The 11887-nt window shown below is 47.9% G+C and overlaps 1 protein-coding gene across 1 annotated transcript in view; it reads left to right on the top strand.

Moving 5' to 3' along the window:
* Positions 1-11313, top strand: part of LOC137095684 (carcinoembryonic antigen-related cell adhesion molecule 16-like) — a 12114-nt gene extending 801 nt beyond the window's left edge. The window contains exons 2-4 of the mRNA XM_067462460.1: positions 5938-6303; positions 9027-9056; positions 11135-11313. Coding sequence (XP_067318561.1) covers positions 5938-6303; positions 9027-9056; positions 11135-11313 — 575 coding nt within the window. The remainder of the gene's footprint in view (positions 1-5937; positions 6304-9026; positions 9057-11134) is intronic.
* Positions 11314-11887: the final 574 nt, after the last annotated feature.

Genomic DNA, 11887 nt, shown 5'->3' with positions numbered 1-11887 from the left:
GAGAAGGAATGAAGGAAGGAAGAACGGAAGGAAGGAAGGAGAACATTAAGGAAGAAAGGAAAGAGGGAAGGAGGGAAAGTAGGAAGGAGGAAAAGAAAGAAGGAAGGAGGGAGGGAGGAAGAGAGGGCAAAAAGGAAGGAAGGAAAAAAGGAAGGAAGGAAGGAGTAAAAAGAAGGAAGGGGAGAAAGAAAGGAGAAAAGAATGGAAGGAGGGAGGGAGAGAGAGAAAAAAGGAAGGAAGGAGAAATATAGAGGGAAGGAAGGAATGAGAAAAGGAAGGAAAGAGGGAAGGAGGGAAAGAAGAAAGGAGAAAAAGGAAGGACACAGGAAAGGAAGGAAGAGAGGGCAAAAAGGAAGGGTGGAAGGAAGGAAAGAGTGAGGGAGAATTTGAAGGAAGGTAGGAGAGGAGGAAGGGAGGGAGGAGGGAGAGAGGGAAGGGGGAAAGAAGGAAGGAATGAGGGAAGGTTGGGGAAGGAGAGAAGGAAGGAGGAAAGAGAGGAAGGAAGGAAGGAAGGGGATAGAGAGGGCAAAAAGGAAGGAAGGATGGAAGGAAAGAGGGAAGGATGGCGGGAAGGAAGAAAAGAAAGAGAAGGGAGGAAGGAAGGAAGGAAGGAAAAAAAGAAGGGGGGAGGGAGAGGGCAAAAAGGAAGGATGGAAAGAAGGTAGGAAAGAGGGAAAGAGGGAAAGAAAGAAGGCATGAGGGAATGTTGGAAGGAATGTAGGAGAGAAGGAAGAAGGGAAGGAAGGAAAGAGAGAATATGGGAAGGAAGGAGGAAAAGAAAGAAGGAAGGATGGAGGAAAGGAAGAGGAAAAGGAAGGAAGGATGGAGGAAGAGAGGGCAAAAAAGGAAGGGTGGAAGGAAGGAATGAGGCAGAGTTTGAAGGAAGGGGGAGAAAAGGAAGGAGGAAAGAGAGGAAGGAAGGAAGGAAGGAAGGAAGGAAGGAAGGAAGGAAGGGGGAAGAGAGGGCAAAAAGGAAGGAAGGGTGGAAGGAAAGAGGGAAGGATGGTGGGAAGGAAGGAAAGAAGGAAAGAAAGAGAAAGAAGGGAGGAAGGAAGGAAAAAAGGAAGGGGGGAGGGAGAGGGCAAAAAGGAAGGATGGAAAGAAGGTAGGAAAGAGGGAAGGAGGGAAAGAAAGAAGACACGAGGGGGAGTTGGAAGGAAGGAAGGAAAGAGGAAAGGAGGGAAAGAAGGAAAGAATGAGGGAGTGTTGGAAGGAATGTAGGAGAGAAGGAAGGAGGGAAGGAAGGAAAGAGAGAATAAGGGAAGGAAGGAGGAAAAGAAGGAAGGATGGAGGAAGAGAGGGCAAAAAGGAAGAATGGAAGGAAGGAAGGAATGAGGGAGAGTTTGAGGGAAGGTAGGAGAGAAGGATGGGGGAGGGAGAGAGAGCAAAAAGGAAGGAAGGATGGAAGGAAGGAAGAAAGAGGGTAGGAGGGAAAGAAGGAAGGCATGAGGGAGGGTTGAGGAAGGTAGGAGAGAAGGAAGGAGGAAAGAGAGGAAGGAAGGAAGGAAGGAAGGAAGGAAGGAAGGAAGGAAGGAAGGAAGGAGCGAGCTCCCAGGAAGGAGGGAGGGAGGGGCCAGGCAGGGGGCCAGGACTCAAAGGCAGGGGAGAGAGGGCCCACATCAACATTAGGAAGGACTTCCCCACAGTTAGATCTGGTTGGCAGTGGAATATGAAGCCTGGAGGTGTCCCCTTCCTTCTCTCAATCAATCAATCAATCAATCAATCAATCAATCAATCAATCAGTCAATCATATCCATGGCTGGATGGCCTTCTGCTGGGAGGGCTTGGATGGTGTCTTCTTTTATGGTAGAAGGGGTAGAGAATGCTGCTGGAACAGGGCCATACAGTCTGGAAAACTCATCGCAGCCTTTGGAGATATGCTTTGGAGGTCCTGAGGCTGCTTGGAGAGGAGAGCCAGATGTTGGGTTGGTTGGCGTTGCCTCCAAGGGATGCTTTGCTGGGAGTGACGTCCCTTCCTTTCTTCTCTCCACACAGCCTTTGGAGGTCCTGAGGCTGCTTGGAGATATGAGCCAGATGTTGGGTTGGTTGGCGTTGCCTCCAAGGGATGCTTTGCTGGGAGTGACGTCCCTTCCTTTCTTCTCTCCACACAGCCTTTGGAGGTCCTGAGGCTGCTTGGAGAGGAGAGCCAGATGTTGGGTTGGTTGGCGTTGCCTCCAAGGGATGCGTTGCTGGGAGTGACGTCCCTTCCTTTCTTCTCTCCACACAGCCTTTGGAGGTCCTGAGGCTGCTTGGAGATAAGAGCCAGATGTTGGGTTGGTTGGCGTTGCCTCCAAGGGATGCGTTGCTGGGAGTGACGTCCCTTCCTTTCTTCTCTCCACACAGCCTTTGGAGGTCCAGAGGCTGCTTGGAGATGAGAGCCAGATGTTGGGTTGGTTGACTTTGCCTCCAAGGGATGTGTTGCTGGGAGTGATGTCCCTTCCTTTCTTCTCTCCACACAGCCTTTGGAGGTCCTGAGGCTGCTTGGAGATATGAGCCAGATGTTGGGTTGGTTGGCGTTGCCTCCTAGGGATGCTTTGCTGGGAGTGACGTCCCTTCCTTTCTTCTCTCCACACAGCCTTGGGAGGTCCTGAGCCTGCTTGGAGATGAGAGCCAGATGTTGGGTTGGTTGACTTTGCCTCCAAGGGATGTGTTGCTGGGAGTGATGTCCCTTCCTTTCTTCTCTCCACACAGCCTTTGGAGGTCCTGAGGCTGCTTGGAGATATGAGCCAGATGTTGGGTTGGTTGGCGTTGCCTCCTAGGGATGCTTTGCTGGGAGTGACGTCCCTTCCTTTCTTCTCTCCACACAGCCTTGGGAGGTCCTGAGCCTGCTTGGAGATGAGAGCCAGATGTTGGGTTGGTTGACTTTGCCTCCAAGGGATGTGTTGCTGGGAGTGACGTCCCTTCCTTTCTTCTCTCCACACAGCCTTTGGAGGTCCTGAGGCTGCTTGGAGATATGAGCCAGATGTTGGGTTGATTGGCGTTGCCTCCTAGGGATGCTTTGCTGGGAGTGACGTCCCTTCCTTTCTTCTCTCCACACAGCCTTGGGAGGTCCTGAGGCTGCTTGGAGATGAGAGCCAGATGTTGGGTTGGTTGACTTTGCCTCCAAGGGATGTGTTGCTGGGAGTGATGTCCCTTCCTTTCTTCTCTCCACACAGCCTTTGGAGGTCCTGAGGCTGCTTGGAGATATGAGCCAGATGTTGGGTTGGTTGGCGTTGCCTCCTAGGGATGCTTTGCTGGGAGTGACGTCCCTTCCTTTCTTCTCTCCACACAGCCTTGGGAGGTCCTGAGCCTGCTTGGAGATGAGAGCCAGATGTTGGGTTGGTTGACTTTGCCTCCAAGGGATGTGTTGCTGGGAGTGACGTCCCTTCCTTTCTTCTCTCCACACAGCCTTTGGAGGTCCCGAGGCTGCTTGGAGATGAGAGCCAGATGTTGGGTTGGTTGGCGTTGCCTCCAAGGGATGTGTTGCTGGGAGTGACGTCCCTTCCTTTCTTCTCTCCACACAGCCTTGGGAGGTCCTGAGGCTGCTTGGAGATATGAGCCAGATGTTGGGTTGGTTGGCGTTGCCTCCTAGGGATGCTTTGCTGGGAGTGACGTCCCTTCCTTTCTTCTCTCCACACAGCCTTGGGAGGTCCTGAGCCTGCTTGGAGATGAGAGCCAGATGTTGGGTTGGTTGACTTTGCCTCCAAGGGATGTGTTGCTGGGAGTGACGTCCCTTCCTTTCTTCTCTCCACACAGCCTTTGGAGGTCCCGAGGCTGCTTGGAGATGAGAGCCAGATGTTGGGTTGGTTGGCGTTGCCTCCAAGGGATGTGTTGCTGGGAGTGACGTCCCTTCCTTTCTTCTCTCCACACAGCCTTGGGAGGTCCTGAGCCTGCTTGGAGATGAGAGCCAGATGTTGGGTTGGTTGACTTTGCCTCCAAGGGATGTGTTGCTGGGAGTGACGTCCCTTCCTTTCTTCTCTCCACACAGCATTTGGAGGTCCTGAGGCTGCTTGGAGATGAGAGCCAGATGTTGGGTTGGTTGGCGTTGCCTCCAAGGGATGTGTTGCTGGGAGTGACGTCCCTTCCTTTCTTCTCTCCACACAGCCTTGGGAGGTCCTGAGCCTGCTTGGAGATGAGAGCCAGATGTTGGGTTGGTTGACTTTGCCTCCAAGGGATGTGTTGCTGGGAGTGATGTCCCTTCCTTTCTTCTCTCCACACAGCCTTTGGAGGTCCTGAGGCTGCTTGGAGATATGAGCCAGATGTTGGGTTGGTTGGCGTTGCCTCCTAGGGATGCTTTGCTGGGAGTGACGTCCCTTCCTTTCTTCTCTCCACACAGCCTTGGGAGGTCCTGAGCCTGCTTGGAGATGAGAGCCAGATGTTGGGTTGGTTGACTTTGCCTCCAAGGGATGTGTTGCTGGGAGTGACGTCCCTTCCTTTCTTCTCTCCACACAGCCTTTGGAGGTCCTGAGGCTGCTTGGAGATATGAGCCAGATGTTGGGTTGGTTGGCGTTGCCTCCTAGGGATGCTTTGCTGGGAGTGACGTCCCTTCCTTTCTTCTCTCCACACAGCCTTGGGAGGTCCTGAGCCTGCTTGGAGATGAGAGCCAGATGTTGGGTTGGTTGACTTTGCCTCCAAGGGATGTGTTGCTGGGAGTGATGTCCCTTCCTTTCTTCTCTCCACACAGCCTTTGGAGGTCCTGAGGCTGCTTGGAGATATGAGCCAGATGTTGGGTTGGTTGGCGTTGCCTCCTAGGGATGCTTTGCTGGGAGTGACGTCCCTTCCTTTCTTCTCTCCACACAGTCTTTGGAGGTCCTGAGCCTGCTTGGAGATGAGAGCCAGATGTTGGGTTGGTTGACTTTGCCTCCAAGGGATGTGTTGCTGGGAGTGATGTCCCTTCCTTTCTTCTCTCCACACAGCCTTTGGAGGTCCCGAGGCTGCTTGGAGATATGAGCCAGATGTTGGGTTGGTTGGCGTTGCCTCCTAGGGATGCTTTGCTGGGAGTGACATCCCTTCCTTTCTTCTCTCCACACAGCCTTGGGAGGTCCTGAGCCTGCTTGGAGATGAGAGCCAGATGTTGGGTTGGTTGACTTTGCCTCCAAGGGATGTGTTGCTGGGAGTGATGTCCCTTCCTTTCTTCTCTCCACACAGCCTTTGGAGGTCCTGAGGCTGCTTGGAGATATGAGCCAGATGTTGGGTTGGTTGGCGTTGCCTCCTAGGGATGCTTTGCTGGGAGTGACGTCCCTTCCTTTCTTCTCTCCACACAGTCTTTGGAGGTCCTGAGCCTGCTTGGAGATGAGAGCCAGATGTTGGGTTGGTTGACTTTGCCTCCAAGGGATGTGTTGCTGGGAGTGATGTCCCTTCCTTTCTTCTCTCCACACAGCCTTTGGAGGTCCCGAGGCTGCTTGGAGATATGAGCCAGATGTTGGGTTGGTTGGCGTTGCCTCCTAGGGATGCTTTGCTGGGAGTGACATCCCTTCCTTTCTTCTCTCCACACAGCCTTGGGAGGTCCTGAGCCTGCTTGGAGATGAGAGCCAGATGTTGGGTTGGTTGACTTTGCCTCCAAGGGATGTGTTGCTGGGAGTGATGTCCCTTCCTTTCTTCTCTCCACACAGCCTTTGGAGGTCCCGAGGCTGCTTGGAGATATGAGCCAGATGTTGGGTTGGTTGGCGTTGCCTCCAAGGGATGCGTGGCTGGGCGTGACGTCCCTTCCTTTCTTCTCTCCACACAGCCTTTGGAGGTCCTGAGGCTGCTTGGAGATATGAGCCAGATGTTGGGTTGGTTGGCGTTGCCTCCAAGGGATGCTTTGCTGGGAGTGACATCCCTTCCTTTCTTCTCTCCACACAGCCTTTGGAGGTCCAGAGGCTGCTTGGAGATATGAGCCAGATGTTGGGTTGGTTGGCGTTGCCTCCAAGGGATGCGTTGTTGGGAGTGACGCCCCTTCCCTTCTTCTCCCCACAGCCTTCGTCTTGAGCGTTTGCTTCTTCTCAACCGAGGCCGACTACAAGGGGACAAATATCACGGTGGAGCCACCAATGCCGATGGAAGGAGGAAGCGTCCGCCTCACCCCGGTCACCCTGGCAATTACCCGGGTGATCTGCCGCTGGTTCCGAAAGGAATTGAGAACGAATGAAACCATCCTGTCCGCTTTCTTCTACCCAAGCTTTAAAGTGAGGAAGGGGCCAAACTTCACCGGGCGAGAGACCATACGGCCCGACTGCTCCCTTGAGATCACACCCTTGAACATCACCGACCTGGGAAACTATATCACATTGATCGAGGGCCCTGAGGAGGCGCGGATCGGAAGTGTAGAGCTTATCGTCCACTGTAGGCTATAACATTTTTGTGCAATATATCTGACTATCACATTTTGGTACAATATGTCTATAACGTTTTTGTGCAATATATCTGACTATCACATTTTTGTACAATATGTCTATAATGTTTTGTGCAATATATCTGACTATCACATTTTTGTACAATATGTCTATAACATTTTTGTGCAATATATCTGACTATCACATTCTTGTACAATATGTCTATAATGTTTTGTGCAATATATCTGACTATCACATTCTTGTACAATATGTCTGTAATGTTTTGTGCAATATATCTATCACATTTTTGTACAATATGTCTATAACAGTTTTGTGCAATATATCTGACTATCACATTTTTGTACAATATGTCTATAACGTTTTGTGCAATATATCTGACTATCACATTTTTGTACAATATGTCTATAACGTTTTTGTGCAATATATCTGACTATCACATTTTTGTACAATATGTCTATAACGTTTTGTGCAATATATCTGACTATCACATTTTTGTACAATATGTCTATAATGTTTTGTGCAATATATCTATCACATTATTGTACAATATGTCTATAACAGTTTTGTGCAATATATCTGACTATCACATTTTTGTACAACATGTCTATAATGTTTTTGTGCAATATATCTGACTATCACATTCTTGTACAATATGTCTATAACATTTTTGTGCAATATATCTGACTATCACACTTTTGTACAATATGTCTATAACGTTTTTGTGCAATATATCTAACTATCACATTTTTGGACAATATGTCTATAACGTTTGTGCAATATATCTGACTCTATCACATTTTGTACTATATGTCTACAACATTTGGTGAAATAGGACTGAAATAGGACTGTAATGTTAGTGAAATATGACTATCAGGTTTGTGCAGTAGGACTTTCTATAACATTTGGTGAAATATGACATCCGTGCATATGGTTATAGAGAGTTGTGCAATATGGTCTGTACAATATATCGAAAATAGTTGGTGAAATACAACTGTCGGTAATGTTAGCACAATATGACTGTCTATCAAGTTTGTGCAACACGAATCTCTATAATGTTTGGTGAAATATGACTCATTATAACATATGTGCAATATGACTATAACCATTCTGTACAATATATCTAAAATAGTTGATGAAATACAACTGTCTGCAATGTTAGTACAATATGACTATCAAGTTTGTGCAATATGAATCTCTATAATGTTTGGTGAAATATGACTCATTATAACATATGTGCAATATGACTCTCTATAACCGTTCTGTACAATATATCTAAAATAGTTGGTGAAATATTATAAATATAACTGTCATATTGTTAGTGCAATATGACTATCAATTTTGTGAAATATGACTCCCTATAACGTTCCCTGGAACATTTGTGAAATATGACCATCTATCACCTTTTTTGGGCAATGCATCTAATAACAATTTTGTGATGTAGGATATTTTGTTCAATATAACTACATTGAAGGTTTGAGTGAAATAGGTCTGTAATGTTTTGTGCAACATGACCGTGGAAGGGTGAAACCCCCTTCCACACTCCATCGTTGCCAGGAGGCAAAAACCTGCAAAACAGCGAGTCCGAGAAAAGCAAACCTCATCTGAACATGATTCCTTTGTGTTCCATCGACCCGCCTCCCTCTCTCCTGATTTGCTGTCGCCACCAGGTGGCAGAGGTCTCCCCATTGGATCGTACGGGCCACTGGAGCTTCCTGATTGGTCCAGAGGCGCCGGGGGTGGGAGGGCCGCCTCCCAGCTGCTTGCCCATCGTCCAATCACGGTGGAAGGCAGCAGGGAGGCAGGGGTGGGAAGTTTGAACTCTGCAACTTTGAATTTACTATAAATAGGACTGTATTGGTGTATTTTCTTCATGCTCTCCTGGCGAATGATTGGAGCTCTGCATCCTTTTCAGCTGAATCGCTAATAAACCTTGATGGCTTTTCTTCAACTTGGTGAGACCTTTCATTGGGAAATCAGGGAAAAATATTGGATGCTTCTCTGTCTCGCCAGGGAAAAAGAACTCTTGAATGAGTCTAATTGGTCTCTGCCTCTTGGCAAAGGCCCCTAAATTCCACCTCTAGATCAACATGTCTATAACATTTTTGTGCAACAGGACTACCTCTCACATTTTGGCACAATATGACTGTCTATTTGTGTGCTGTGTTTCAGACAAATTGTAACTTTTTTTGCAATATGTCTATAACATTTTTGTGCAATAAGACAATCTGTAAAAATTTTTTGCAATATGTCTATAACATTTTTGTGCAACGACTATCTGTAACATTTTTTGCAATATGTCTATAACATTTTTATGCAACAAGACTATCTGTAAAAAATTTTGCAATATGTATATAACATTTTTGTGCAACATGACTATCTCTCACATTTCTTTGCAACATGTCTATAACATTTTGTGCAACATGACTATTTGTAACATTTATTTGCAATATGTCTATAACATTTTTGTGCAATAAGACTATATGTAACATTTTTTGCAATATGTCTATAACATTTTTGTGCAACATGACTATTTGTAACATTTCTTTGCAATGTGTCTATAATATTTTTGTGCAACAAGACTATTTGTAATTTTTTTTTAAATATGTCTATAACATTTTTGTGCAACAAGACTATCTCTCACATTTTGGCACAATATGACTGTCTATTTGTGTGATGTGTTTCAGCCAAATTCTTTTTTGTTTTGTTTTGCAGATCCACCTGATGACGAGCCCAAATTGTTTGGTAAGTAAAGAACACTGCCTTTGGACAAACCATTATTTTGCCTCCTCCATATTCTTTTCCTGCCTTGAAACTCCACACAGAAGCTGCAGTTTTCTAGGAAAACTAGGGGAAAAATGGAATGGTGGCATTACAACAAGGCTGAAGGCATGAAAAATGATATTACCTAAATTTTTATCCTTATTCCAAACCCTCCATTTAGTATCCCACCTAAAGTTACCAAGAAATGGGATAATTTAATTAAAATGTGGATAGTAGGCTCCAGTTAGAATAGAATTGCTAACACAAGGAAAGATGCATTGTCGAAGGCTTTCGTGGCCGGAATCACTGGGTCGTTGTAGGTTTTTTTGGGCTATATGGCCATGTTCTAGAGCAGTGGTTCTCAACCTGGGGGTCGGGACCCCTGGAGGGGTCACGAGGGAGTGTCAGAGGGGTCACTGAAGACCATCAGAAAACAGTACTTTCTGTTGGTCATGGGGGTTCTATGTGGGAAGTTCCTCCCAATTCTATTGTTGGTGGGGTTCAGAATGCTCTTTGTAGGGGAACTATAAATCGCAGCACTACAATTCCCAAAATATCATAGAATCATAGAATCATAAAGAGTTGGAAGAGACCTCATTGGCCGTCATCCAGTCCAACCCCATTCTGCCAAGAAGCAGGAATATTGCATTCAAATCACCCCTGACAGATGGCCATCCAGCCTCTGTTTCAAAGCTTCCAAAGAAGGAGCCTCCACCACACTCCGGGGCAGAGAGTTCCACTGCTGAACGGCTCTCACAGTCAGGAAGTTCTTCCTCGTGTTCAGATGGAATCTCCTCTCTTGTAGTTTGAAGCCATTGTCCCATTGCGTCCTAGTCTCCAGGAAAGCAGAAAACAAGCTTGCTCCCTCCTCCCTGTGGATTCCTCTCACATATTTATACATGGCTATCATGTCTCCTCTCAGCCTTCTCTTCTTCAGGCTAAACATGCCCAGCTCCTTAAGCCGCTCCTCATAGGGCTTGTTCTCCAGACCCTTGATCATTTTAAGGTCTATATCAAGGTCTATTTTCCCCAAACTCCACCAGTGTTCACATTTGGGCATATTGAATATTAATGGCAAGTTTAGTCCAGATCCATCATTGTTTGAGTCCACAGTGGTCTCTGGATGTAGGTGAACTACAACTCCAAAACTCAAGGTCAATGCTCTCAAACCCTTCCAGTGTTTTCTTTTGGTCATGGGAGTTCTGTGTGCCAAGTTTCTCCCAATTCTATTGTTGGTGGGGTTCAGGACGCTCTTTGATTGCAGGTGAACTATAAATCGCAGCAACTACAACTCCTAAATGTCAAAATCAACCCCCCCCCCACTCCCCAAACCCACCAGTATTCAAATTTGGGCATATTGGATATTTGTGCCAAATTTGGTCCAGTGAATGAAAATACATCCTGCATATCAGATAGTTACATTACGATTGATAACAGGAGCAAAATGACATTTATGAAGTAGGAAGGGAAATAATTTTAGGGTTGGGGGTCACCACAACATGAGGAATTGTATTAAGGGGTCGCAGCATGAGGAAGGTTGAGAACCACTGCTCTAGAGGCATTCTCTCCTGACATTCACGCCTCACTACCTCTGAGGATGCTTGCCATAGATGCAGGCGAAACGTCAGGAGAGAATGCCTCTAGAACATGGCCATACAGCCCGAAAAACCTGCAACAGCACAATGAAAGGCACATCTTAACACCTCTCAACAAAAGATTTTCCCAGGCTCAGGCAGGCCTTCAAATGCTAATGAACGTGGTCAGTTGAAATATTCACACCTAGCTCCAGCAGAGAAGAGCTCTTTGCCCCACCCTGGTCATTCCACAGAGATATAAACCCATTTTCCTACTTCCAACAGACCTCACGACCTCTGAGGATGCTTGCCATAGATGCAGGCGAAACGTCAGGAGAAATGCCTCTAGACCATGGCCCTATAGCCCGAAAAAACCCACAAGAACCTAGTGATTCCAGCCACGAAAGCCTTCGACAATACACAGTGAAAGATATTGGCCAGAGAGTGATGTGCCAAGCTCTGCATTGTGTGCTTTCCTCCTTGCAGACCGGGGATTCAACAAAATGACCATCGTTGGCATTGTCTTTGGGAGCCTGAGCGCCGCCGTCTTCCTGGGCATGGTGCTTTTCTCCGTTTACCGTGAGTCAAACCCTGGAACAATTATGAAGACCCTTCCCGTTGGTCCCATGGCCAATGATGGGTCAGGGATGGAAGGGAAGACATAGCACCCCCCTTCCCCGGTAGTCCTGGCTCCTTTCTGGATGGAGCAAAGGATGTGTCCAGGACCAGGGGCGGCTCGTCCATTACACGAAGTAAGTGGTCGCAGAACACTTTTTTTTGCCAGGGGCGCAGAGGCACCTCTGTAAATGCCCCTCGACCGCCACTTGAGGAGCCCCCCCCCCTCAGCTCACAACAGCCCTAGCAGTCTGGGGGGGGGGGGGGGGCTCGGCTTTCTTGCCTCGCTGCCGGGCGATCCTCTTCCCAAAGGGGCCGGGCCCTTGAGCCTCGCCTCGCCCCTCTCGTTCCTGCTCCACCCGGCCACCGGGTGAGCGAGCAGAGCCAGTGCTCAATCGTTCTCCGCGTTCGATCCCTTCCCCATGATCGGCTCCCTTTCCTGATCCCCTGGCGCTCCACTTGCCTCCTCTCCTCTCCACAATCCACGGGTGGGCCAAGGGGTGGAGCCGCCACGCCTGGCCCGCTTCAGGTCCGGAGGCGTGTCTGAAGACCCCAGCGTGCGCACCAAAAGCCGCCTCTTCTCCTGACTTTCTCTTCAGCCATTGGGACCAAGAGAGAAAGAGA

Source organism: Anolis sagrei, chromosome Y, assembly GCF_037176765.1.
Source record: "Anolis sagrei isolate rAnoSag1 chromosome Y, rAnoSag1.mat, whole genome shotgun sequence".
Lineage (NCBI taxonomy): Eukaryota > Metazoa > Chordata > Lepidosauria > Squamata > Dactyloidae > Anolis > Anolis sagrei.
Note: the sequence above shows the minus strand (reverse complement) of the source record. Positions and strands in the feature narration are given on the sequence as shown.